Source organism: Chlamydotis macqueenii, chromosome 8 (assembly GCF_036417535.1).
Source record: "Chlamydotis macqueenii isolate bChlMac1 chromosome 8, bChlMac1.mat, whole genome shotgun sequence".
NCBI lineage: Eukaryota > Metazoa > Chordata > Aves > Otidiformes > Otididae > Chlamydotis > Chlamydotis macqueenii.
The window spans coordinates 1,271,203-1,298,610 of NC_141563.1; the positions used below are offsets into that span (position 1 = coordinate 1,271,203).

Consider the following 27,408-nt stretch of genomic DNA (forward strand, 5'->3'; position numbering starts at 1 on the left):
TAATCCCTTGTGAAAGGGTGGAACACGTTGGACGCTGCCTGGACTTAGCATGCAGCTGAGGAGACAGTCTTAACATTCATTAAATGTTCTTGTGTTTAACTTTTGTTTGTTGGCAATGAAAAGGAACCTTCCTGTGCCTGTGTGCAGCCCAGTTTTCTGAGGAAAGCAGGTGGGAGCTGGTGCAAAGGAGATGTACCATCCGGCCGTGGCCTCAGTGGAGAAGTGTGAGGTGAGGAAAAGTGATGCGAATGCCAGGTGGTCGATGAGGGCACTGCTGGGCTTGGGGTGGTGAGGAGCAAGGTTGTCCATGCAGAGTTCAAGGGACCGCTTTTCCTTCCTTGCCAGACCTCCTTAGGAGACAGCCTGGATCAACGTCCGTTGCAGAGTGCTGCTCTCCCTTCTTCAGCAGACTGGAGAAGTAGACAAAATGCCCTTAAGAAGCAAAGCTAACTTTTTATTAAGTCCTCTGTGACCTCTTTACTTACGTCCCTGAAACATCTCCACTGAGCTCTACAAGACATGAAGACTTGAAAACATGTGTAGAAACCAAAAGGCACATGACAGCTTTCTGCACGGTAATGAGCCCCAGGGTGCTTTGGGTGCTGAGTCCGTGAACCTGAGCGACTGTGAGGAGATTTGCACAAACCTTTCCAGGAGTCAAAGTCGGAAGCAAAACCCAAAGGACCTTGAAGCATTACTGGGTCCCTCTGAGGGCCACGACTGACACAGCCTCTCCATGGACTTGTTACAGCAGATAACTGGAGGCCATGATAAGAGGCAGGCAGAGGTAAGGACCAGGCAACGCTGGTGCTGAGAAAACCCTTGGTTTGTTTGACAAAAGATGATGAGCAAGGCCTGAGCCCCATCCCTAGGGAAGGGAGCTCTTTTCCCTTAGGTGTTGCTCAGGGCTCTTCCTGCACATGTAGGAGGTGCAATGCCAAGTGAAGGAGAATGGTTTCACAGCTCCCGGCCTCCTGGGGTGGGTGTGAGTAGACAACAACACCCCATTGCCCTGAGGATGATGTGTCTCCTGTTAGGCCTCAATGGCAGGGTCATCAGCCATAGCCAAGGGGACAAAGACCTCCAACCTTGTTCTCACAGCAGGATGTCCCTACCTGTACTGGTGTCTCTCCATCCCCACCATCTCTTCCTTAAATCACAAAGCCACGGGCTGGTCCAGAATCCCTCTGAGGGACTTTTGCACCACAGCATTACCCTCAGGATGACATTTCTTTATCCTCAGGTCCACTCTGGTCCTCCAAAGCTGCAGTGTCTGATGTTTATTCCTTCCCATGCTGTTTCTCACCACCAAAATATAGTGCCGTCATCTTGGTAAGAAATTTTCAAGCTGTTTGAGCTACTACTGTTGTTCTCTCAGCCACCCCTTCATCAGGCTAAAGAACTCCATGTCTCTCAGCCTCTCCAACTGATACAGGGAATTAACTGTCTGCTAAATATTGCTTGATATAGGGGACTGACTGTCTGCTAGAGAATGCCTAACAATCCTGTTTGCCTTGAAACTCACTTAAGCTTATCAGGGGCTGGTATGTGTCAAGGACTAATATGTCTAGCAAAGGATGGAATGTTAGTTCCACCACACATTCAGTCAGAAGTCGGGAAACTGCTGAAATCACCAAGGGAAAGGAGAGCATGGGTGAATGACTAAAGTTCATCTAGAGGAAGATCAGACCCCTGAAGAAGTAAACGCCCACCAGAGACAGATCTGAAATGCTAATGCAAGTGTTTTTTAATAACCCCACCTCACTCATGCACATGTATGTCTGTATTGTGCAATCCTATGGATATATATACCTGCACCATATAAATTTGGGGTAAAATGTGCTGTTGGTGTGTGTGCTTTTGGAGGAGCGATCCCCCACACACCCGGTGCTGAATAAACATGCCTGCTTTAGAACTCTCTCCGAGTTGTAGAGTTTGATCCGCACATCAGTTCCGGAGAAAGAATTCTTTATGAGTGTTTGAAAAATGTAGAGAAAAGACAATAAATTCTCTGATGACGCTCTCTAAAATGTGAAACGGAAAAATCAGAGTGTGAGAAATGCTTGAAAGACTATCTCTGTGTTATACCGGAAGGCTGCAATAAAGGAAAGAAGCAGAGAAGGAAGGATAGACTCTTTCATCCAGACTGAAGCTATCACACTTGGTTCTTGCCAGGTGCCTGTCCCACAGGATGAATTGAAATTCAGCATGGGACCTGAAAACGAAACTGCAGTGACTAGGTTCATCCTGGAGGGTTTCTCAGGGCTTGATCAAAGACTACAGCTATTTCCCTCTCTGGCCTTTCTGCCGATATACCTGACAACAGTGATGGGGAACACAACCATCATTTTCCTCGTGTGTGTGGACCACCGCCTGCAAACCCCCATGTACTTTTTCATCAGCAATCTGGCCTTCCTGGAAATCTGTTTTACATCGTCCATAAGCATCAAACTGTTCACGATCCTGAGTTCTGGTAGGAGAACAATCTCACTGAGCAGCTGCTTTGCCCAATCCTATTTCTATTTCACCCTGGGCTGTACAGAGTTTGTTCTACTTGTTGTCATGTCCTTTGACCTCTGTATTGCCATCTGCCAGCCTTTGCGTTATGCTGCCATCATGAAGCCTCAGCTCTGCATCCACCTGGTTGTTGCTGCTTGGGTCATAGGCTTCGCACTCGTGAGTTACCGCCTGGTCCTCCTCTCCGAGCTGACTTGCTGTGGCTCAAACAAGATCCACCATTTTTTTTTTGGGACAGCTCCCCCTTATTCAACCTGTCGTGCTCTGACACCAGCCTGCTTTGGAAAATGGACTCTGTTTTCTTATCATTTGTCATGCTGGGATCCTTATGTTTAACTCTGGCATTTTACTCGGGCATCCTTTTCTGTGTTCTACATCTTCCAGTAGCCTCTGGGAGGAAAAAAGCTTTTACTACCTGTTCTTCCCATCTCACCACCTTGTCCATTGCGTATGGGAGCTGCATTGCTCTCTACACATGTCCTTCAGAAGATGTTTCCTTGGAGACTGTCCTCGTTTTGGCAGGGATGGAGTTAATTTTTCCTTTCAGTAGCTGGTATGTTTTGGATTTCGTGTGTGAAGAATGTTGATAAACACCCTGATGATACCAGTTGTTGTGAATGAGACCAAGGACACCGTCCTGCTTTCCAAGTCTCGCTAATTTGCAGATGCAGGAAGCTGGGAGAAAGACAGACAGAATAATTGACCCAAACTGGCCAAAGAGAGTATTCCATGCCAAAACGTCATGCTCATGGGGGCAGGCGAGGTTGGGTATCTGCCTTCCTGGCATCCATCTTTCCTGCTCGTTTTCTGGCATCATACCCTCTACCTTGCTGGCTCCCTTTTGCTCCTTTGCTTGCTGCTCGGTTTTGTTTCCGTGATCGCTGCTCGGGACGGGCTGTATCGGTCATTGGGACAGCGGGTGGTGAGAAAACACATATTGTTCACTTTGTATATTTTTAATATCCTTATATTCTGTTATTATTGTAGTTTTCCCTTTTTATTTTAGTAAATTATCTTTATCTCAACCCACAAGTTCTCCTTCCTTCCCAATTCTCTCCCCCATCCCCCTGGGGAGGGGGAGGGGGAGCGAGAAACTGTGTGGTGATTTGGGCTAAACCATCACAATCTTTTTGGCGCCCAACGTGGGGCTCGAAGGGTTGAGGTAAGGACAGATCTGACTAGAGTGTGTTAAAGTTGTTACAAGTGCTCATTATTTTATTTGAATCCCTGGTCACAATGTTGTACTACGTGTTCACATGGTTGTGTTTTGTCTGTCCTAAGTTGCATCACATATTTCCTTTGATGCTGTTTATCACTTCTCAGAAATGGATGAGAATTCTTATTTTGATTTACTGGGCCCTACTGGCTTATGATACGGTATCATCACTGGTCATGAAATTAATCTGGTCCTTGTTTTCAGCATTGCTGGCAACTCCGTACTTTGGATGCCATTTGGTAAGAATTATTAATAATCACACATTTTTCTTTTTCTCCCCGGAGAACCAATCTATGGGGAAGTCAGAGGAGGGTACCTTCCCCTACTCCTTTACCTTCCCTTTTTCTTTTGAGCGAGTCACATCAGCTCTCGAGAATTTTGAATATCCTTGGGATGTGTAAGCCAGCATACTCCTATTGCTCTGTGTCCTAAATGACTTTCAGATGTTGTTTAGGATTAAACAATTATTTACAAAATTCACCCGGAGATTTACCTTGAGGTTGGAGGGGCAGGGGTGGCATGGTATGTGGGAGAAGATGGGCAGGTACCTAGAGAACTTCTCACCTCCAATGGTCTGGAACTTCACTCCCGAACAACTACAGAATCCTGATGAAGTGATCGAATATTTGAAAGAAAAATGCCATGGCTATTCTAAAGAGGTGAAGCTTATCGCTTTGTGCTGGGCACTGGCTAGTATCTACCAAACACTGCTTAACGTGCAGCACCCTCAGGAAGAAGGGAGAAAAAATCAACCGACCAATACCATGGCTACTCCAGCCCCGGCTACCGGCCCTGTGGTTACTCCAGCCCCAGATACCGGTCCTGCGGTTACTCTAGCTCCAGCTGCCGGCCCTGTTGTTACTCCAGCCCCGGCTACCGGCACCGCGGCTACTCCAGCCCCAACTACCGGCCCTGTGGTTACTCCAGCTCCAGCTACCGGCCCTGCGGCTACTCCAGCCCCAACGACAGGCACTGCGGCTACTCCAACTGTAGCTACTGGCACTGCAGCCGAATCAGAGAACCAACCTGTGTCAGTATCAGTCGCCCCTGTACAGAAAAAGAAATCTTGGAAGTGAAAGTCAGCTCGTTTAGTAAGGGATGAGGGAAAACCAGGACCATCACGAGCAGAGGAGGAAGAAGAGGAACTCATGAGAGAGGAACTCATAAATGAGACTGAAACCACCCAATCCCTGTCCCTGAATGAGTTGCGAGACATAAGAAAAGATTTTGGCCGCCGTCCAGGCGAGCACCTTCTCACCTGGCTGCTTCGATGCTGGGATAATGGGGCCAGTAGCCTGGAATTAGAAGGTAAGGAAGCTAAACAGCTGGGATCCCTTTCTAGGGAAGCAGGCATTGACAAAGTGATTGGAAGAGGTGCACAAGCTCTCAGCCTCTGGAGGCGACTCCTGTCAAGTATGAAGGAAAGATATCCCTTCAAGGACGATACTACTTATCATCCAGGCAAGCGGACCACCATAGAGAGAGGTATCCAGTACCTAAGGGAATTAGCTGTGCTGGAAGCCATTTATAGTGACCTAGACAGTGAGGAGTCACCCCAAGATCCAGAGGAAGTCCGGTGCACACGGCTCATGTGGCGGAAGTTTCTACGGAGTGTACCATCATCGTATGCCAATTCATTGGCAGTTATGCTCTGGAAAGAGGGAGAGGGACCAACAATAGATGAATTGGCTACTCAGCTCCGGCAACATGAAGACACTCTCTCTTCTTCCCTCGTCTCAGCTGTGGAGAAACTGTCTTGGGAGGTCCAGCAGTTAAAAGAGGATAGGGCCTACTCCCCGCCCATACAGAGCAGTATTTCAGCTATTAGGAGTAAACGTTTCCCTGCTCAAGAGAGACGGTACACACGGCGAGGTATCCTGTGGTTTACCTTGCGTGACCAAGGAGAGGACATGAGAAAGTGGGATGGGAAACCTACCTCAGACCTAGAGGCACGGGTACGTGAGCTGCAGGGAAAAACATTTGCAAATAGAGGTTCTCCCCGGAAAACTGCTGCTCCGGTCTCCAGTGGACAGTTCCCCAGACGGAATAGAAGGGCTGATCTTACCTATGATCCTATGGAAGGGAATTCTCATTCATATTCACAGGAAGTGAGCGACGAATATTATGAACAGGATTAGAGGGGCCCTGCCTCCAGCCAGGCGGAGGAGAGGGACAACAGAGTTTATTGGACTGTATGGATTAAATGGCCTGGCACATTAGACCCACGAGAGTATAAGGCTCTAGCAGACACTGGTGCACGGTGTACCCTAATGCCATCAAGCTATAAAGGGGCACAACCCATTTGTATTTCTGGAGTGACAGGAGGATCCCAAGAGCTGACTGTATTGGAGGCTGAAGTGAGCCTGACAGGGAATGAGTGGCAAAAGCACCCCCTAGTGACTGGCCCAGATGCTCCCTGCATTCTTGGTATAGATTACCTCAGGAGTGGGTATTTCAAAGACCCAAGAGGGTATTGGTGGGCTTTTGGTATAGCCACTGTGGAGACAGAGGAGAATAAACAGCTGGCCACCTTGCCCAAGCTCTCAAAGGACCCTTCCGTTGTGGGAAAGCTGAAGGTTGAGGAAGAACAGGTGCCAATTGCTACTACCACAGTGCACCAGCGGCAATACCGCACCAACCGAGACTCCACAATCCCCATCCTCAAGCTGATTCATCGACTGGAGAGCCAGGGAGTGATCAGCAAGTCCCGCTCACCCTTTAACAGTCCCATATGGCCAGTGAGAAAATCTAACGGAGAATGGAGAAGACTAACAGTGGACTATCGTAGCCTAAATGAGGTTACACCACCAATGAGTGCTGCCATGCCGGACATGCTAGAACTTCAGTATGAATTGGAGTCAAAAGCAGCCAAGTGGTATGCCACCATCAATATTGCAAATGCGTTCTTCTCCATTCCTTTGGCACCAGAATGCAGGCCACAGTTTGCTTTCACTTGGAGGGGTGTCCAGTACACCTGGAATCGATTGCCCCAGGGGTGGAAACACAGCCCCACCATTTGCCATGGACTGATCCAGACTGTACTAGAAAAGGGTGGAGCTCCAGAACACCTGCAATACATTGATGACATCATCGTATGGGGCAACACAGCAGCAGAAGTTTTTGAAAAAGGAGAGAAAATAATCCAAATCCTTCTGAAAGCCGGTTTTGCCATAAAACAAAGCAAAGTCAAAGGGCCTGCACAAGAGATCCAGTTTTTAGGAGTAAAATGGCAAGATGGACGTCGTCACATTCCAATGGATGTGGTCAACAAAATAACAGCTATGGCTCCACCGACTAACAAAAAGGAAACACAGGCTTTCTTGGGCGTTGTGGGTTTCTGAGAACGCGTATTCCAAATTACAGTATGTTTGTAAGCCCTCTCTAGGAAGTGACTCGAAAGAGGAACGATTTTAAATGAGGCCCTGAACAACGACAAGCCTTTGAACAAATTAAACAGGAGATTGTTCATGCGGTAGCCCTTGGGCCAGTCCGAACAGGACAAGATGTGAAAAACATCTTCTACACCGCAGCCGGGGAGAATGGCCCTACCTGGAGTCTCTGGCAGAGAACACCAGGAGAGATTCAAGGTCGACCCGCAGGCTTTTGGAGCCGGGGATATAGAGGATCCGAGGACCACTCCAACCGAAAAAGAGATACTGGCAGCATACGAAGGAGTTTGAGCTGCTTCAGAAGTGATTGGTACTGAAGCACAGCTCCTCCGGCACCCCGACTGCCAGTGCTGGACTGGATGTTCAAAGGGAAGGTCCCCTCTACGCATCATGCAACTGATGCCACATGGAGTAAATGGGGTCGCACTGATCACACAGCGAGCCCAAATAGGAAACCCCAATCACCCAGGAACCTTGGAATTAATCACAGATTGGCCAGAAGGCAAAGATTCTGGAATGCCGCCAGAGGAAGAGGTGACACGTGCTGAAGAAGCCCCACCATACAACAACCTCCCAGAAAATGAGAGGCGATACGTTCTGTGCACTGATGGATCCTGTCATATTGTAGGAAAAACATTGGAAGTGGAAAGCTGCTGTGTGGAGTCCTACACGATGAGTGGCAGAAGCCACTGAAGGCCAAGGTGAATCAAGTCATTTTGCAGAGGTGAAAGCCATCCAGCTGGCTGTAGACATTGCTGAACGGGAAAAATGGCCAAAGCTCTATCTCTACACTGACTCATGGATGGTGGCAAATGCCCTGTGGGGGTGGTTAAAGCAATGGAAACAGAGCAACTGGCAGCACAGGGGCAAACCTATCTGGGCTGCTGCACTGTGACAAGATATTGCTGCCCGGTTAGAGAAGCTTGTTGTAAAAGTACGTCACGTAGATGCCCACGTACCCAAGAGTCGAGCCACTGGAGAACAGCAACACAACCAGCAAGTGGATCAGGCTGCTAAGATTAAAGTTTCCCAAGTGGACTTAGACTAGCAACACAGAGGTGAACTATTTTTAGCTCGGTGGGCCCATGACACCTCAGGCCATCAGGGAAGAGACGCAACATACAAATGGGCTCGTGATCGAGGGGTGGATTTAACCATGGACACTATTGCACAGGTTATCCATGAAAGTGAAACATGCGCTACAATCAAACAAGCCAAGCGGCTAAAGCCTCTGTGGTATGGAGGACGATGGCTGAAGTATAAATATGGAGAGGCCTGGCAGATTGATTACATCACACTCCCACAAACTCACCAAGGCAAGCGCCATGTGCTTACAATGGTGGAAGCAACCACTGGGTGGCTAGAGACATATTCTGTACCCCATGCCACCGCCCGAAACACCATCCTGGGCCTTGAGAAGCAAGTTTTCTGGTGACATGGCACTCCAGACAGAATAGAGTCAGGTAATGGGGGTCATTTCCGAAACAACCTCATAGACACTTGGGCCAAAGAGCATGCCATTGAGTGGGTATACCACATCCCCTATCACGCACCAGCCTCTGGAAAAATTGAACGGTACAATGGACTGCTGAAAACTACACTGAAAGCAATGGGTGGTGGGACCTTCAAAAACTGGGATAAACATTTAGCAAAAGCCACTTGGTTAGTCAACACTCGGGGATCCATCAATCGAGCTGGCCCTGCCCAGTCTGAATTGTTACATACTGTAGAAGGTGATAAAGTTCCTGTGGTGCATGTAAGGAATGTGTTGGGGAAAACAGTCTGGGTTATTCCTCCTCTGGGCAAAGGCAAACCCACCTGTGGGATTGCTTTCGCTCAAGGACCTGGATGTACTTGGTGGGTGATGCGGGAGGATGGGGAAGTCCGATGTGTACCTCAAGGAGATTTGATTCTAGGTGAAAATAGCCAATAATTTGAACTGTATATAATCATGTCTGTAGCTCTTTTATGTTCTATCAGAAGTATTGCAGCAAGAATCACCCTCATCAGTGACGAACAAGCTTTGATGAAACCGAGCAACGCGCAGCAGTGATGAAACCACAACTGGCGACCAGCAACTTCCTCGAGATCAACATCTTCAACTCGCAGACCATGGACGTGGTACACCAGCCGCGCCAGGGGTACCAGCTACGAGTTCCAGATGCAGTATGTAACAACTTCACACTACATACCATGTCTCCTGCCCTGAGAGACTGCTCTCAGAGATGGGGCCCAAAGTCATGGACTAAATCAACTCAACAGACTTTGGAGGGATAGCTCATAGATTGAGATAGTGATATCTGTGTGTATATCTACAAGCATGACGTAAATGGTATGGAATAAGGGGTGGGTACTGTCCTGGTTTCAGCAGGGATGGAGTTAATTTTCTTCTCAGTAGCCGGTGTGTTTTGGATTTCGTCTGTGAAGAATGTTGATAAAAACACTCTGATGGTACGAGTTGTTGTTAATGAGACCAAGGACACTGTCTGGCTTTCCAAGTCTCGTTAAAGTCTCGTTAATGTGCAGATGTGGGAAGCTGGGCGAAAGACAGACAGAATAATTGATCCAAACTGGCCAAAGAGAGTGTTGTATGCCATGAACGTCATGCCCAGTATATACGTGGGGGTTGCCCCTGGGAGGGGGCATTCCTTTCGGACATTCTTTTCAGGCATTCTTTTCGGGTTCCCTTGGCAGCCTTTTCTTCTCTCTTGCTTGCTGGCATCGTTCCCTCTACCTTGCTAGCTTGCTCTCCCCCCTTTGCTTGCTGCTCGGTGTCGTTCCTGTGATTGATGCTCAGGACGGGCTGCATCAGGCATTCGGACATCGGGTGGTGAGAAATTGTACATTGTTCATTTTGTATATTTTGTATATATTAATATCCTTATATCCTGTTAGCTTTGTAGTTTTTAGTATTTTTAGTAAACTGTCTTTATCTCAACCCACGAGTTTTCCTTTCTTCCAAATTTCTCTCTCCTGTCCCACTGGGTAGGAGGACGGTGAGTAAAAAACTGTGTGGTGATCCGGGCTAAACCACCAGATTAGTTTAAGCAACTTCCACTGAGATCCAGCGCCAGAGCTGAAGAGCTGTCCATCGGGAGTATGGGAAAGACTACTGGAGGACAATGAAGCTTTATGTCCCTGCAGCTCAAAGGAAGGTGACAGGTGAGAGGGATCTGAATGATCAAAGAGGAAGAGGAGGAAGACCTCTGGAGAACAATGGAAAGGGCTTGTGTCCAGGTGGGCTTCTGAAGAGATGACTTCAGACATGGGGGGTTTGATAAGGACAGGTAGAAACAGCTGGGAGGTTCGGGAGATTGACTGCACAGCACTACAGACAGAGTACTGGCAATGTAAGCACCGAGCAAGGCCAATATCTCTTCTCCCACAATTCCTACATCGTCTGAAAACTCATGTTTTTGCAGGACAGAAACTCCACAGATATTTCATGAAAGCTTTGAATCACCTCAGCAGATGAGAAAGTGGAGTTTTGGGGTTTTTTTAAGTACTGAGAGCAGTTCTCAGGTTTTCAGGCAGGGCACCGTGGTCTGACCATCAGCACCCAGTGTAAAGCTCCAGAGGCCCAAGTGTATCTGAGAGACTTGCTTGGGACTGGCAGCTGTCAGAGAAGACTGATAGAGCCACGTCGCTTCCATCATTTGCATCCAGTCTTCAAGACTTGTGCATGGAATTAGACAAGTTTCAAGAGGGTAGGTAAAGAGGCAGGTACGAAAAGAGCACTTTGAGGAAGTGATAGAAGAAATCTCCAATTGATATCTAAGCAGAGTGTCTCCTAAGGAGGTGCGGACAGGTCAGAAAACCTGTCTCCTTGAGGTCCATCACTGTATAGACAACATTTCTCCTCGCCTCCCCAACCCTGACATTTCACCTGAGCGGGTGCCTGCAGAAAGAGGTTTCTCTTGCTCATTGACTCCTCCCTGCAGGCACAGAAATGCTCCCTTCTTTCTCTCCCTGGACAACCCTTTCCCCAGGTGAGCGTGCCCCGGCTGGCCTGGCTGGCCAGTTCTGGCTCCCACTCTGTGCTCCCCACAGGGCCCTGAGCTGGTGGTGCTGCTCTGCACAGCAAGGGGGCTGTGGTGCCCTCTGGCCATGGGGTAACCCTGCACTGGCCATGCTGGTCACAGTGGGAAGCAAACCCAGCTGGATGGGCATCTCTGCTGCTGAGCCCTTTTCCATCTTTCCTGGTGGCTCAGTAGCCAAGGACAAGGCTGGCCAGGACAATGAGGTGTCTCTGATGTCACAAAGGGGCAGGGGAGGGCTGCACTAGATCCAGCCTCCAAGAGGTTTCCCTGAACCACTTTCCAGTCTTATGTCCCTCTGCCTGGTGGCTCCTCACATCCTCTCCGGGCATTGCAGGGTCCTCGTTAGCCCACGGGCTCCTCGGGTTCACCTTTTCCTCAGGGGGACTCCTACTTGGGCCATCACTCATTTTGTCAGGTGCAACTCACTGCCCACCAGACTCACACGCTGACCCTGCGGATTCCCTGACATCTCCTGGCAGCTCCTGATTCTTCTCCAGGTCGACATTTGCCATCAGACCCAAAGTGGGACAGTGCCAGGCAGAGAAATCAAAGACCAGTTGCTGTCTGTGTGGACAAGTGGCACCAAGAAGGAAGGTTTTTGTCCAGTCTTTGGCCCCTAACACACCACCCAGGACTCTAGGCTTGTCTCCACAAATCCATTTTGAACTCCAGAAGAGCAAAAGGGAGCAGCTCCTGAGGTGTATTCCTGACACCAGATTTGGAAGGGTGTCCAGCCTTCTGGGCCTGCCCTGAGGAGCCCCTTTGGTCATGGTGGTTCTAGCAGGGAGGCCAGCTCTGACACAGGGGTTCACTCAGCCTCCTCCAGCCCACAGCCACAGGGATGCCCCTGCAGAGACAACAGGACTGTCACCACTCACACCAGACCTTAGGGCTGACACAGATGCGAGAGCACAAGAGGAGAGCGTGGAAGCGAGGAACTGAAAAGTCCACGTCGTACTGCTGGCCACGGCCACGGCTCCAGGGAAGCAGCAGCCCTGCTGGTGCACAGGCAGCAGAGAGGGAGCCCTGCTGAGGCATCGAGGTGGTGGCTGCTTCTCCAGCTGGCAGCTGGGATCTTGGCTCCTTAACCCTTTCCTCATGCTGGGGCTGGTCCCCAGCGCCAGAGAAGATTTGACGGGGTGGCAGCTCAGACAAATTATTTTCCTCTGGCTTCTTCACCTATGCAAGAAGGCTGGTTCTGGAGGTACACGTGCTGGTTTTGTCTGGGATTGAGTTAAATTTCTTCCTAGTAGCCTGTATGGTGCAATGTTTGAACGTGTGATGAGAACAGTGTCAATAACACAGGGATGGTTTAGTTACTGCTGAGCGGTGCTTGCACAGCATCAAGGCCTTTTCTACTCCGCAGCCCACCCTGCCAGCAAGTAGGCTGGGTGCTGGTATGAAGGTGGGAGGGGAAACAGCTGGGACAGCAGACCCCAGCTGACCAAAGGGATCTTCCGTACCCTTTGACGTTGCTCAGCAATAAGAGCTGGGAGAAAAAGAGGGGAGGGGATGGATATTTGGAGTGATGGCCTTTATCTTCCCAAGTAACTGTTACCTGTGACGAAGCCCTGGTTTCCTGGAGATTCCTGTCTGCCGGGGAAGCAGTAAATGAGTTCCTTATTTTGCTTTGATTGTGCATACAACTTTTGCTGTGCCTATTAAACTACCTTTATATCAACCCACGAGATGTCTCACTTGTACCCTTCCAATTCTCTCCTCCATCGCACTGTGCTGTGGGGGAGTGAGCGAGCGGCTATGTAGTGTTGAGCTGCCTGCTACGGTGCGTTACATCACAACAGTGCATTGGGATAGTAGCTCAGAAAAAAAATGTTCCGAGTCAAGAAGTGGGATAAATGTTACTATTTTAATGCAATTAATATTATCACAGCTATTAAAAAAACAGGAACAAAATACAGAATTTTCCTGAGATAACCTGGGAGTCTTGTAAGGTATATGGGTACCTTATCGATGCTGAAACAGCATGTATTCAAATATTTTCCTCAGGGAATCTATGATCTCTTTGTTCCTCATGTTGTAGATGAGGGGGTTCATTACTGGAGGAACCACTGAGTATAAAACAGCAACCACCAGATCCAGGGATGAGGAGAACATTGAAGGGGGCTTCAGGTAGGCAATCATTCCAGTGCTGACACACAGGGAGACCACAGCCAGGTGAGGGAGGCACGTGGAAAAGGCTTTGTGCCATCCCTGCTCAGAGGGGATCCTCAGCACGGCCCTGAAGATCTGCACATAGGACAGCACAATGCACAAAAAACAGCCAAATGCTAAACAGGCACTGACCACAATAAGCCCAACTTCCCTGAGGTAGGAATGTGAGCAGGAGAGCTTGAGTATCTGGGGGATTTCACAGAAGAACTGGTTCACAGCATTGCCCTGGCAGAGTGGCAGTGAAAATGTATTGGCCGTGTGCAGGACAGTGTTGAGAAACCCACTGCCCCAGGCAGCTGCTGCCATGTGGACACAAGCTCTGCTGCCCAGGAGGGTCCCGTAGTGCAGGGGTTTGCAGATGGCCATGTAACGGTCATAGGCCATTATGGTGAGAAGGGAATACTCTGCTGAAATGAACACAGAAAACAGAAAGACTTGGGCAGCACATCCTGTGTAAGAAATGGCCCTGGTGTCCCAGAGGCAATTGACCATGGATTTGGGGAGAATGATGGAGATAAAGCCCACGTCAAGGAGGGAGAGGTTGAGGAGGAAGAAGTACATGGGGGTGTGGAGGTCATGGTCGCAGGCTATGGCAGTGACGATGAGGACGTTGGCCAGGACGGCAGCCAGGTAGATGGCCAGGAAGAGCCAGAAGTGCAAGAGCTGCAGCTCCCGTGTGTCTGCGAAGGTCAGGAGGAGGAACTGGGTGATGGAGCTGCTGTTGGACATTTGGTCCCTCTGGGCAGAGGGGCACTTTCTGTGTGAGCAAAAGACAGTGAAAAGCTAGGACAGACTTTTCTCAGCAAAGCCTGTCAAGTTCTTGCAGAATTCCCCACCTGTCTGTGGTTTGTGCTGGTTGAGTGTGCTGTGAGGAGCCAGAGCCCTGCCCGTGTCCTGCTGAGGAGTCAGCTTTGCTCTGCTGCAGTGGGTGCACAGGAGCTGATCTGTGACAGCTCTGATGTTCACAGGAGATGTGAACAGAGAGCCGAGTCAGGAGACCCACAGTGTCTGTCAGTCTTGTTCCCAGCTGCCCTGCACGTCCACAGGCGGAGCCTCAAAGAGGACTTCACACACAAATTAATCTTAAACAAACCCAGAAACCTGATGAGAGCTGGGGACTCCAGTTTCACAGGGAAGACCTGCAAATTCCTCTCTTTCCCAGCCCAGAGGTGGAGTTGTGATGCAGAAAGCAGGACCCTGCTCCTCACAGGAGAAGCAAAGGACTCTGCGAGGAGAGCGCTGACGCCCAAGGAAAGGCTCAGCACTCCCTAGGAGCCTGCAGGAGAGCTGTGCCTCTCCGGGGGCAGCTGGCAAACCCAGCAGGGCAGGCAAAGCAGACAGTCAGGGGTCCCGAAGGTGAGAGGGTCTGAAAAGAGTCAGGTCATTGCCCAGCAGACCCTGCTCACAGAACATCTCCAGTGAGAGACCAACAGAGAGCTGCCTGAAGGCAGCCTCCCCCAGTGCTTGTTGGCAGTTTCCTCCCACCCCTTGTCCACATCTCTGCTGCCTGGAGCTGTTCCTCTGTCCCCGGGTCACTTCCCTGTCCCTGTTCACAGACCCCATCCCACCCGCTGTGGGTTGGGCTGTGCTCTGCAGACCCCTCCCAGCAGCAGGGCAGTGCCCAGGGGCATCTCTGTGTGTGCAGGCTGTGCTGGGAACCCCAGACCAACCCTGGTGAGGATGGAAAAGTGATGCTGATCTGTCTGTAAGCCGCGGTGTGTTCATTCATGATACTCCCTGATTTATTCACCTCTGGGAGTAACAGATTTGGAATTTCAGTGCCTTGTCCTGAATTGAGAGATAAATTTCAATGTCCCATTGCCCACCCAGACAACCTAGCGATTGGAAGGTTGAAAGAACAGGATCCTTCACTTTCATGTGGCCCCTACCTTGCTGTGCTTCTTGAAAAGTCTCCTGGGAATACCTGTAGAGATCTGCAGCTGTGAGCAGCCCTCAGCCACGCAGGGTCTGGACCCTGCATGCCTGGGATCACTACTTCCCCCCACAGCTTCTCCCCACAGCAGCGCTGGGAGCTCCCCGGGCAGGCTGAGTGCTGAGCCTGGCAGGCGGCAGAGTCCCTGCCCCAGCACACAGCCCCTGGGCTGCAGGGACCCTGCTCTGAAGGACAGCCCTGGGCACCCCTGCCTGCACACCCACCTGCACACCCCTGCAGCCGTTCTTGAGCAAAGACAACTGTCATGGTCTGTCCTTCTGACAGGGCAGCATGGAAGCCCTGCTCCGGAGCCCGTCCTCCTTCTCTACACTGTGGAAACTTTGAGAGTCCTTCAGAAAGATCCTACAGACTGTGGAATGCATGAGCTTTAAGAGTTCACTGCAGGAACCTCAGCTTCACTGCCCTGCACGCAGAGACTTACCTTGTCCAGGGCTGTGAAGATTCCTGCCCCAGTGAGCTCTCAGCCCCCTCCCCCCCCAGGCTGCCTTTCCCCTCTCTCTGCACCAGCCCTCTCCCCTCACTGCCTGCAGGCAGAGCCCTCAGCCCTGCTGCGCTTGGCAGAGGAGCTGCTCCTGGGCAGAGCTGTCTCTCTGCAGCGCTGCCCGCTTGCCATCAACTCCCTCCATGCCAGGAGCCCAGCCCAGCTCAGCAGCAGAGGCCCAGCCCAAGGCGGCACTTTCTCTGTCCCCTCGGGGCTCCCTCCAGCTGTCCCTGGGGCTGCAGGGGAACCTGCTGCCAAACAGCCTGCAGCCACCACGGGGGTTTTGCTCCTCAGCTGGGGAGGGACACTTCTTTCCTGCAGTGTCCTTTCTCCCACTGGAGAACGTTTTAGGCCCAAGCATCACCGTATCATTGTCCCATCTTTAGACAGGACACCCAGACAGGGACAGGGAATGATCTCATTCACCGTTGCTGAGGGAAGGCATTCAGCCCCAGGCCCTGGCTGCAGTCCTCAGCTGCCCCCCATGCCCAGCACAAACCCACGGGCAGTGGGATTCCTCCTGACTCCCTTCAGGCGCGCACACCACAGACACCTGCAGGTGACCCTCTGGGCGCAGCTCCCGTGCTGCTTACTGGAGATGGAGGGCAGGGCTGAGCTGTGCAAACGCAAAGGCTTGGCGACATCTGAAGTTCCACAGGTGGTCCAAGGCACGTGGAGCTAGCTGAAGCTTTAGTGGAGCAATGCTGAGGGCACCATCTGGGGAAATGGGGGACATCTGGGGATCTGGACAGGCTGGCTGGATGGGCTGATGTGAATTGCTTGAGGTTCAACAAGGCCAAGTGCCAGGTCCTTCACTTGGGTCACAACAGCCCCGTGCTGCGCTACAGGCTTGGGGAAGAGTGGCTGGAAAGCTTCCTGCTGGAAAGGGTCCTGGGGGTGCTGGTAGACAGCCAGGTGAACATGAGCCAGCAGTGTGCCCAGGTGGCCAAGAAGGCCAACAGCATCCTGGCTGGTATCAGGAACAGTGTGGCCAGCAGGAGCAGGGCAGTGATCGTGCCCCTGTGCTCAGCACTGGCGAGGCTGCACCTCGAATACCGCGTGGAAGTTTGGGCCCCTCAGTATCAGATCGTGCCTGACCAATTTGGTGGCCTTCTATGACAGGGTGACAGCATCAGTGGACAAGGGACGAGCAACTGACATCATCTGCCTGGACTTGTGCAAAGCTTTTGACACTGTCCCACACGACATCCTTCTCTCTAAACTGGAAAGACATGGGTTTGATGGACGGAGCACTTGGTGGATAAGAAATTGGCTGGATGGCCGCACTAAGAGAGTGGTGGTCAACAGCTCGATGTCCAAGTGATGACCAGCGATGAATGGTGTTCCTCAAGGGTCAGTATTGTTCTCGGCCCTGTTATACATCTTTGTCGGTGACATGGACAGTGGCATAGAGTGCACCCTCAGCAAGTTTGCCGGCAACACCAAGTTGTGTGGTGCCCTTGAAAATCTGGAGAGGAGAGATGCCACCCAGAGGGACCTGGACAGGCCGGAGAGGTGGGCCCGAGGAAACCTCATGAAGTTTGCAGATTAGATTCAGATTAGGTATTAGGAATTTTTTTTTTACACTGAGGGTGGTGGAACACTGGCACAGGTTGGCCAGAGAGGTGGTGGATACCCCATCCCTGGAAATGTTCAAGGCCAGGCTGGACAGGATTCTGCACAATATGATATGGTGGAAGATGTCCCTGCTCCTTGCAGGGGGGTTGGACTGGATGGGCTTTAATGGTCCCTTCCCAACCTAACTATTCTATGATTCTGAGGAGTCACTGCAGTGCATCCAATGAAGGGCAATGAGTCTGGTGAAGGGTCTAGAGCACAAGTCTGCTGAGAAGCATCTGAAGGAACTGGGATTGCTTAGCCTGGAGAAGATGAGGCTGAGGTGAGACCTCATCACTCTTTCCAAATATATGAAAGGAGGAATCTTCTCTAAAGGAACTAATGACAGGATGAGAAGAAATGGCCGCAAGTTGCAGCAGGGGAGGTTTAGATTGGATATTGTGAGGGATTTGTGACACAAATGAAAGTGTACAGAGAGAATGAGGTGTCTGTAGGAGTTAGGGTGATAAAGGCAGGGAGAAGAGGTGTCCCTCTATATAAATCCAGATCTCTGCAGTTGTTAGAAAATTGCATTTCCTACGAACGCTTTGAGTGGAGAAATTGTGTCCCAAGGACGTGGTTATACTCATACAGTTCCCATCTGCATTTCACATCTAAAGGGAGCTGTGAGCAGTGAAGGGTGGAGAAGCTGGGCAGACCTCACTCTTATTGCTTTGCTCTCCAGCAGTGCCCACCAGTGGTATTCACAGTGGGGACCCACTGGTCAGAAGCTTGGAAGAGCAGCAGAGCTCAGTACAGCTGGTCTGCAAGGACAGCGTCCTCCCAGCTCAGCAGAGAGATATTCAGTTGGAACTCAAAATGGAATCCAGGGGCATCAAAATGAGTGACACAGTGAGCATCGATGCCGATCAGCTTGGAACATCCATCACACGATTAACACATGAATAGCAGGTGGCTTTTCCAGGACTCATTTCTCAAGGGACAGAGAAAGCTGTGGGTACAAGCAGTCTCACGCACACTTTTCCCATCACATGCAATTTGACTACAAGCCAACCACTTGATCCCGTAAATACGACAGCCAAAGGGAGCCTTCCCTGAGCTCTCCCTGCCCAGCACCGTGGCTGCATGGCGCTGATCTCCCCTTGAGCTGGGACACCTCTCCCGTTTGCTCCTCCAGGCTGAGAGAGCTCTTACAAACAGCAAATCTTTGGCATGTGACCGACATCGCACATGACCTGGTATCACAGTGCACCAGGATTTTGTATTGGTAAGGGTGATTCTGTGCTGGTGCCTCTGAATCATTGTTACATCCTCTGTGCAGTCACAGGCTGAACCTTCCCATCAGCCTTTGTCAAGTCGCACTGTTACACATCGCATTTCAATAAAATCACTTTTGCTGATGCTGTTGACTGTAGTTCTTTAAGTGATCTGAATGGCCCATCCATGACAACTACACTCAGGTTTACTGTTCGGTGGATCACTAAGCCCTTGATGTACAACGGTCTCCTGGTCAGGATCACCGAACCACCTGACAAAGGTGAGAAGAAGGATCCTGATAACTAAGGACTTGGAAGTCCACACACATCAGCTAGAAGGCTTTGGTTGAAGGGAAGGTGGAAGGTGATCCCTGACACAAGAAGGGGCAATGCTCTCCTTGACTTTTGGGATTTGGGGTCTCTATTGAGAAGCTGAGGAATCTGGGCATCTGTAGCCCTTTGAGGTGCAGGACCAGTGCACTACAGCAGTAGCCTTCAACTGCTTGAAGGGTGATGTCTCAGACTGTAGAGCGTTTCTTGGTCATGGGAAGAGAAGGAAACCTCCACAAAGTGCAGCTTGGAAGGTCCAGATTGGAGGTGAGGAAAAAGAAATCCAATCAAAGGGCAGCATTGTGGTGCAAGAGGTCACCCAGAGAGAGTCTGGATCAACCCATGGCTTGTGTTTCAACAACAGCCAGTGAGGGTGCAGGGACATCGGTGAGGGCAGGAAAATGCCAGGGTGAGAGCTAGGTGGGAAATAAAGATTGGTGTCATGAGGCAACAGGAAAGAGACGCAGGCATGGACAGTGTGACACAGCGCAGCAGAGATGGCCAAGGGCTCTGGCGAGACTGAAAGGCCTAAAGGAAACATGGTCTTTGTCCCCTTGGCTACGGCAGCTGCCCGCACCACTCAGGTCGTCCAGGAGAAACAGGATTTTGGGTTGTGGACTTTGTTTCTTCTTTGCCTCTACTTGGGTAAGTCCAGAGACGCGGCACAGTTTTTCTGCACTGGGCATTGGTCATTTTCACATCTCCCTGCCCCCAGGAAGAGCCCTGAGTCACGCGTGAGGGACAGGATGTGCCTTCCCAGGGCTGGGGGCTCTGGCCATTTCTGCTTTCTGACCAAACCAAGAGTTTTCTCTGCACTACAGCCTCCCTCACTCACAGCCTCCAATGACCTGCTCTAACGAGTCCCTGGGGAGGCTTTGTCAGGAATGACCCCCAGTGGGGCCCATCAATGCTCCAAGGTACTCTGGGCTTTGCTTCTGACTTTAACTGATTGAGAAGTTGCTTCAGTCTCCTCTCAGTCCCTCGAGTTCACTTAAGGAGCCCCAAAGTCACCATGGGGCTCGTTAAAATACAGAAAGCCCTAACGAGCCGTGTCTCTCCCTGTATATTTCCTCAAGTCTTCAAGATCTGTACAGGTAATGAGAGAGGTATCACAGGGGAGTTAAGGAGGAAGATTTCAGCGAGCACTTAACAAGAATGCTGCTGGATTTTCAAGTTTATTTTTAATTACTTTTCAGTTTAAAAGAGTTGACAGAAGCATTCTCCAAGGGATATCGCTCCAGGGTGTCTGCTCAGGATGGCTGGACAGGTAGAAACAGCAGTGCCTTGCGGTCTGACACTGTATGGACAGCCTTGCTCCTCACCTCTCAGACCTCCCCATTGCTGTCATTGGCCACCTGGGACTCACATCACTGCTCCTTGCATCACACTTCTCCACTGATCTCCACCGCTGGATCTTACAGCTCCACTGCGCCAGCTCCCTCCTGCTCTCCTTCGAGAACTGCCTGCGCACAGGCACAGCAGCAATTTTCCTTTTTACAAAGAGAGCAGGAAAATGTTTCCTAGACAATACAGAACACTGCACAGCCACACGCCAAGTACAGGCTGCATCCCATGAGATTGCCTTTCCGCAAAGGAGAGCCTTATGAGAAATATTTTAGGCAGGCAGATTGAGAAGAAAACAAAGGTGTTTATAGAGAGAATTAAAGAGTTGGCTGAGGAGACAACTGGGCTTCTGAAAGACTGGCCAGCTTTTAACTCCCTGGAGCTCAGAGCAGCAACCAGATGGGTGCGAGGTACCTGAATGAACAAAGAGTCCTGGGAGGAGGAAATTGGAGAATAATTGAAGTGTCCTTTGTCCAGACAGCCTGCATCTGAAAAGACAATGTGAGAAACAGTCCTTGTACCTGATGAGGAGCAGCTGAGGGAACTGGGGTTGTTTGGAAAAAGGAGGCTGGAGAAAAGGAGGCTGAGGGGAGACCTTATTGCTCTCTCCAACTGCCTGAAGTGAGCTGGAGCAAGGTGGGTGTTGGTCTCTTCTCCCCAGGAACAAGTGACAGCAAGAGAGCAAACAGCCCCAGGTTGCACCAGGGCAGGTTTGGATTGGCTATTAGGAAAAATCTCTTCACTGAAAGGGTTACCAAGCACTGGAGCAGGCTGCCCAGGGAAGCGTTGAGTCACCATCCCTGGAGGGATCTAAAAGCCCTTAGGGACACGGCTCAGTGGTGGACTTGGCAGTGCTTGGTTAACAGCTGGGCTCAAGGCTCTTAGGAGTCTTTTCCAACCTAAATGATCCTATGATCCTACCGACCGATGGCGTGAAGCACAGGGAGGTGGGGAACGCTCTTGTGCCGGGCACAGACACTGAAGCTCTGGCAGCACACGGAGCCGTTACCTGACAGCCGTTCACAAGAAGCATTTCCACCCCACCGTGTGCTTCTTGGGTCACGGCCGCAGAGCATGCCAGGAGCACAGGCACCACTAGCGCTGGAGGTGAGACATGTGCAGTGCCTCGCCCACCTGCTGCCAGCAGAAGTTCCATCCCATCCCAGCTGCCTCGGGGGCCAGTTGCCCTGGAAGTCCCTCCCCTCTACTTGTCACATGCTTTGCTGTGATTGTTTGGAAGAAGCCACCACCCTTTCTGCTTTACCCGAAATTACATCTGACCCAGAAGGCCTTTCCCTTACCTACAGGGGGGGGCTGCCATGTGTATATGTGTGTACATTTGTAGTTTTTAATATATAAGCATTTTTAAAACCAGAGAAATGAAATACATGCAGTCGTCACAGCGCAGGTGTAAAATGGATAAAGCCTTCTTTTATAAAAGCCGGTGGAATGGACAATTAGCGTTACACGTGAGCAGAGCGGGGTGGAGGCCCCGCACTCTGCCAGGCTGCAGCCTTGGCGTATCCGGGCAGAGGGACCTTCAGGTGGGCAGAGGGCATCCGAAGGGTGGGGAGGACATAGAGAAGCTAGAAGGTTCTCAAAGGCCATGGCCTTCTCCGAGGAGGCAACAAGGGGCCCTTGGTGCAAATCCTGTCCCATACAAAGAAGAGCCCAATCCTGTGAGCTGGACTGGAGATGGCCTGGCCAGGGGGAGCCTGGGGACTTGTGGTGCCAGAGGAAGGGTCCTTCTGACCCACAGCTTTGCAGTGCTCTAGCAAGAGGTGAAGGAGTGAGGAGGGCCAGGGCAGGCTGGAAGAAGGCAGAGGGGCTCTGCCAAAATCTCAGGGAGAAAATCATTGCTGAAGCTTGGAGCTGAACCGGGGACCTTTAGCTCTTCAGCGGAATGCTCTCCAGCTCTCCAGCAGAGCTACTTCAGCCTTGCCTCAGCAGCGCTTGTCCCAGTTGCATGCCTGCCAGGCCACAGGCTGACACACATCATGACAGCTCCTTGGCCATGTTCCCAGGAAAAATCTGTGTCCAGAGCTGGTCAGCATGGACCTTGCCTCTTATGTTCTCCATGGCCAAGTGGGCTCCAGGTGTGGAGCAGGTGCCAGCTGACACTGGGAGTGCCAAAATATGTGTTTGGCCTCAGTTACAAGGGTGACAGTGGTGAAGGCCAGTAGGCAGGCAACGCCTGTGCATCTGTGAGGGCTGAAGGTGGAAGAAGTGTGGGGCTGGTGGTAGACCTCTCTCATGGAGAGGAGAGGGCCCTGGGGACGCAGAGCTTGTGCTGGTGCCATAGGGTTTTGCTTCATTCTTGCAGGAGCAGGAGTGGTATTTCAATGTTTGGAGGCCATATTTAGGGAGAAAGAAGACTTGAGAACCTTTAAGGAAAACCTCTTCCAGTGCCTGTGTGTCCTCATGGGTATGACCTGATGGATTTCATGGTACTCATATCCCACCTGAACATTCTTTCAACTTTTGTCCCTTGACTCTCATCCTCGCACCACGCATCACAATGAAGAGCCTAGCTCCATCTTAACTGCCTGTTACGTACTGACATGCTGCTGTGAAGTTTCCAGAAACCTTGTTGTCTCTACCCTGAACAGTCCTCTGTTGTCCACCAAGACCCCCAGGGCCTTTTCCACTGAACTGCAGCCCAGCCAGGGCTGGTGCCCAGGGTCAGGGCACCCCAGGGGCTGGATTGGGCAGTTCTCCTCTCTGAAATCTATTAGTTTCTTGTTGGCCCAACAGCCTCCAAGATGAATCCCCAAACACTGCCCTGTCCCTAAGAACTGCTCCACCTGAGCCTGCAGTCTCCTGCACAAACCTTGGGCCACCTCGGGCACCTCAGCTGTCACCAGGGCTTTGCATCTAAAGAACTCCCTGCTGCCCTCCATCTCCAGTAAGGAGGAGGGGAGCTGAGAGAAAGAGCTCACAGGCAAATGCCCTTTTGTGCTGAGCTGAACAGGGGCAAGAGGAATCCCAGCTCCTGGGGGTTTGTGGTGTGCATGGAAGGGAGCTGAGTCCTCTTCTAGCACCAGCACTACAGACCCAGGGTGAGATGCCTGCACTGACTGCGCTGAATCCCTTCCCTCAGCAGGGGTACAGGAGATCCCTCCCTTTGGGTATTCTGCCTGCTGACGGGACAAGGCCAGGTGATATTTAGAGCTGACTCTGTCTGTGAGCAGGAAAATGGCAGTGCTTGAAAAGACGTGACTCTTCTTTCCCAGCTTAGGAGCAAAACCCACGTGGTGGCTGCAGGCTGTTTGGCAGCAGGTTCCCCTGCAGCCCCAGGGACAGCTGGAGGGAGCCCCAAGGGGACAGAGAAAGTGCCGCCTTGGGCTGGGCCTCTGCTGCTGAGCTGGGCTGGGCTCCTGGCATGGAGGGAGCTGATGGCAAGCGGGCAGCGCTGCAGAGAGACAGCGGCTGAGAGAACTTAAAGGCAGTTGAGAGCGCTGAGAGGTCAGTGAGGAGGAATCTCCAGAGCCCTCTATGTGGTAAGTCTCTGTGTGCAGGGCAATTTAGCTGTTGTTCCTGGAGAGATCTCCCAGAGCTTGTGCATCTGACAGTTTATGGGATCTGTCAGGAGGGCTCTCGGTTTCTCAAAGGTGAAGTTGGTGCTGCAGAGCAGGGCTTCCCTGCGGCACCATCAGAGGGACAGGGCACGACGGCTGCCTTCTCCCAGGGATGGCTGCAGGGCTGTGCAGGCGGGTGTGCAGGCAGGGGTGCCCAGGGCTGTCCTTCAGAGCAGGGTCCCTGCAGCCCAGGGGCTGTGTGCTGGGGCAGGGACTCTGCCGCCTGCCAGGCTCAGCACTCAGCCTGCCCGGGGAGCTCCCAGCGCTGCTGTGGGGAGAAGCTGTGGGGGGAAGGAGCAACCCCCAGGATCACATGGTCCTTCTTCTGTTGCAATGGTGCTGTGTGGGTCAAGGCTGCTCGGAGCTTCAGCTCACACTAAGAATATTTGCAATAGAAGGTTTTAAGGTGAAGATGATGAGAAGGATTACTAGAAAGATAAAAAACTTTTCAGAGTCTGTGTTTTCCATTGCCTAGTCCTTGGAAACGGGAGGGGATAAATGATAACAGAGTCATAAATGTTGACAAGGCACTCAGACCCCTGAACTGCAACTGAGTTCTCAGCACGTCTTCCAGGATCTCCTAATTCACTTCCAGCCTCTCCTCTGCCTGTGGACAGCACCAGCATCACCTCTGCTGGAACCCTCAGGCTTAGTCTGACCTCTATTTTTTTTCTAACTGCAAACAGACAGACCAGACCCCGTAAACAGGCAGGTTTCTGTAGGGCAAAGTTCAATGTGCAGAGGTTAAGATGGATTTTCTTGAGTGCTAAGTGTGAAAAGTCATGGGACACTGAAACATTTCTCAGGATGAGAATCTCCAGGTGAGAGGGATATTATCAAAGAATTAGAGGAAACTAAAATTAGAAATGTGGTAGGGAGAATCCAGAAAAGTCCGTATATGATCCCCTCCAATGCAGACCCCTTCCTCTGAGAAAGCCCCCTGGCCTCCTATCCCACCCACCAGAGCCTCTGCCCCCAGGGCTGGGGTGTCCCAGACATGAACCCCCTCCTGTGAGGCCGGAGCTCCAGCAGAGCCATGGTGCAGCTCTCCAGCCACGTGTCCATGTCCCTCTGAAGAGCACAGGGGCTGAAAGCAGCAGCCCGGCGATGGTGGTGTTGGGGAGGGGGCATGCACAGCTGGGGGAGGGGGACTCTGTCCTGAGTGCTCGCCTGCCTCTGCCCTGCCTGCTGGCAGCCAGACCCTCGCTCTGTCTTTGCTTCTCTCTCCACTTGTCTCTGTTATTGCTGTTGTTATTTCGTTCTTGCTGCCAGGCTCGCTGGGGAGGTGCAGTTTCAGCTGCAGGGTCACACCCGGATCTTGTGGGTCCTTCCATGCAGCCGTGTCCATGGGAACAAGTGTCCCAGCTTTCCTCTCAGCTGTGGGGCTGTGGGCAGTGCAGTCTGTGGGGCTGGAGAAGCAGCTGGTTTCCCCTGAATCAGATGCTGTCGTTAGGACACGTGGCCATCTCCTTGAGGTGTCCTCCCAAGCTGTGACACACCCTCCAGAATATGAAGCTGTCCCCTTGCACAATTTGTTATCTGGAAGCCCCATGGAGAAGCGCTGTGGGGTTGGTGAAATGAGCCCTGCGTGTCCTTGGCTGGAGGTGGGGTGCTGTGACAATGAGAAGGGGTGAGACATTCAGTGGTCAGCACAGCATCCCTCTGCTCTCAGCAGTGTCTGGTCGTTTTTCAGGGTAACACAAGAGTGTGATCACCCTCCATCTCATGAAGAACAAGCCCAGGGCAGCTGGGAACAAGTCGGAGGCACAGACCAGCTCCCCTCCCTCTGCACTAAGCCACAGGCAATCCTCTGGCCTCACAGGACTGGCTCTGTTCTCCCTGAGTGCAGCAGAAATGCTGAGGGTGTCTGACACCCAAGAACAGTCCCCAGGTGAGATGGGGGAGCTTTAAGAACCCCAGACCTCTCAAACTGCCTTCTGCCATCCCCGCTCCTTGGCAGTGGCAGTGCAGATGGTGACAAGCCTTTCTGCGCCAGGGGCTGTTTGTTCTGACAAAGTGAAACACCTGGACTGACCCCTGCCCCCAGAGTTCTCATGAACCCACTGCTGCAGAGCAGGGCTGGCTCCTCAGCAGCCAGTGGGCAGAGGCCCTGCAGCTCATGGCATGCTTGGCCAGCACAAGCCACAGCTTCAGCCAGTGAGCTGAAGGAAGGTCTTCTGGAAAAGGAATGGCGGCTAGGAGGGTGGGAGTGTAGCAGGGTGAGGTTCAAGGAGAAAGGGTTTTTGTCAGAGAAGTCTCCCCTAACTGTTCATTGATTCTTCCTCTAAGAACAGGGTGCCCTGCTTGGACGCAGAACATCTAACCACACCTCCATCACTGAGTTCCTCCTCCTGGCCTTTGCAGACACGCGGGAGCTGCAGCTCTTGCACTTCTGGCTCTTCCTGGGCATCTACCTGGCTGCCCTCCTGGGCAATGGCCTCACCATCACTGCCATAGCCTGCGACCACCGCCTGCACACCCCCATGTACTTCTTCCTCCTCAACCTCTCTGTTCTTGACCTGGGATCCATTTCTACTACTGTCCCCAAAGCCATGGACAATTATCTGTGGGACACCAGGGCCATCTCCTACTTGGGATGTGCTGCTCAGGTCTTTCTGCTTTTCTTCTTGCTTGGAGCAGAGTGTGCTCTTCTCACCGTCATGGCCTACGACCGCTATGTTGCCATCTGCAAACCCCTGCACTACGGGACCCTCCTGGGCAGCAGAGCTTGTGTCCACATGGCAGCAGCTGCCTGGGGCAGTGGGTTTCTCAGTGCTGTCCTGCACACGGCCAATACTTTTTCCATTCCTCTTTGCCAAGGCAATGCTGTGGACCAGTTCTTCTGTGAAGTTCCCCAGATCCTCAAGCTGTCCTGCTCACACTCCTACCTCAGGGAAGTTGGGCTTCTTGGTTTTCGCCTTTTTTTAGTATCTGGGTGTTTTGTGTTCATTGTTGTGTCCTATGTGCAGATCTTCAGGGCCGTGCTGAGGATCCCCTCTGAGCAGGGACGGCACAAAGCCTTTTCCACGTGCCTCCCTCACCTGGCCGTGGTCTCCCTGTTTGTCAGCACTGGCATGTTTGCCTACCTGAAGCCTCCCTCCATCTCCTCCCCATCCCTGGATCTGCTCGTGGCAGTTGTATACGCGTTGGTACCTCCAGCAGTGAACCCCCTCATCTACAGCATGAGGAACAGGGAAATCAAGGATGCCCTGAGGAACCTGATTCCACAAGTACTATTTCAGCAGCAATAAGCTGCCCTTCTCTCCTCACAAGATTTCTCCAGTCTATTTCAGACAACTGTTATCCTTTGGGCATTGTACTGGTTATAACCATGTTGGTTCTGAAATGTTTGCTTTCATCTTGTTTCTCAAGAAAATGATCCCAGTCTGTCTGGCCCAAAGACCTTCTGTGACTGGGTCTATCACTAAGCTAACAGTGGCCTCCTTTGTGGCAAGTCTGTATGAAAAAAGGATTTCCTCAGTACAGCGTGTGAAGCTTAAACTCTTCTTTCAAAACAGGACTACTGTCTATGCTCAGGGAATTGCAGGCTAAC

At 51.5% G+C, this 27,408-nt stretch overlaps 3 protein-coding genes across 3 annotated transcripts; 2 read left to right on the forward strand and 1 right to left on the reverse strand.

Annotated features, from left to right (window-relative positions):
• The first annotated feature begins 2,193 nt into the window (after nucleotides 1-2,193).
• LOC147599786 (olfactory receptor 6E1-like) lies at nucleotides 2,194-11,115 on the forward strand. Its single transcript, XM_086753572.1, is given in 3 exon segments — nucleotides 2,194-2,739; nucleotides 2,742-3,070; nucleotides 11,064-11,115. Coding segments are annotated over 3 exon segments (912 nt in total). The 5' UTR covers nucleotides 2,194-2,208.
• Nucleotides 11,116-13,127: 2,012 nt separating this feature from the next.
• LOC147599787 (olfactory receptor 14A16-like) lies at nucleotides 13,128-14,063 on the reverse strand. The gene has a single exon (XM_086753008.1). It carries the CDS (start codon nucleotides 14,061-14,063, stop codon nucleotides 13,128-13,130), a length of 936 nt encoding a protein of 311 aa, XP_086609134.1.
• Nucleotides 14,064-19,430: 5,367 nt separating this feature from the next.
• Nucleotides 19,431-27,106, forward strand: LOC147599788 (olfactory receptor 14A16-like). Its single transcript, XM_086753573.1, has 3 exons — nucleotides 19,431-19,578; nucleotides 25,678-25,746; nucleotides 26,145-27,106. The coding sequence occupies exons 1-3, from the start codon at nucleotides 19,431-19,433 to the stop codon at nucleotides 27,104-27,106; spliced, it is 1,179 nt and encodes a 392-aa protein (XP_086609699.1).
• The last annotated feature ends 302 nt before the right edge of the window (nucleotides 27,107-27,408 follow it).

Bases quoted from the DNA above. Each gene is read 5' to 3' on its own strand.
- LOC147599788 (XM_086753573.1), top strand. From the start codon at position 19,431: ATGGCCAAGGGCTCTGGCGAGACTGAAAGGCCTAAAGGAAACATGGTC. The intron at 19,579-25,677 runs GTAAGTCCAGAG...CTGGCCTCACAG, and splicing joins TCTTCTTTGCCTCTACTTGG to GACTGGCTCTGTTCTCCCTG. The intron at 25,747-26,144 runs GTGAGATGGGGG...TCTTCCTCTAAG, and splicing joins CACCCAAGAACAGTCCCCAG to AACAGGGTGCCCTGCTTGGA.
- LOC147599787 (XM_086753008.1), bottom strand. From the start codon at position 14,063: ATGTCCAACAGCAGCTCCATCACCCAGTTCCTCCTCCTGACCTTCGCA.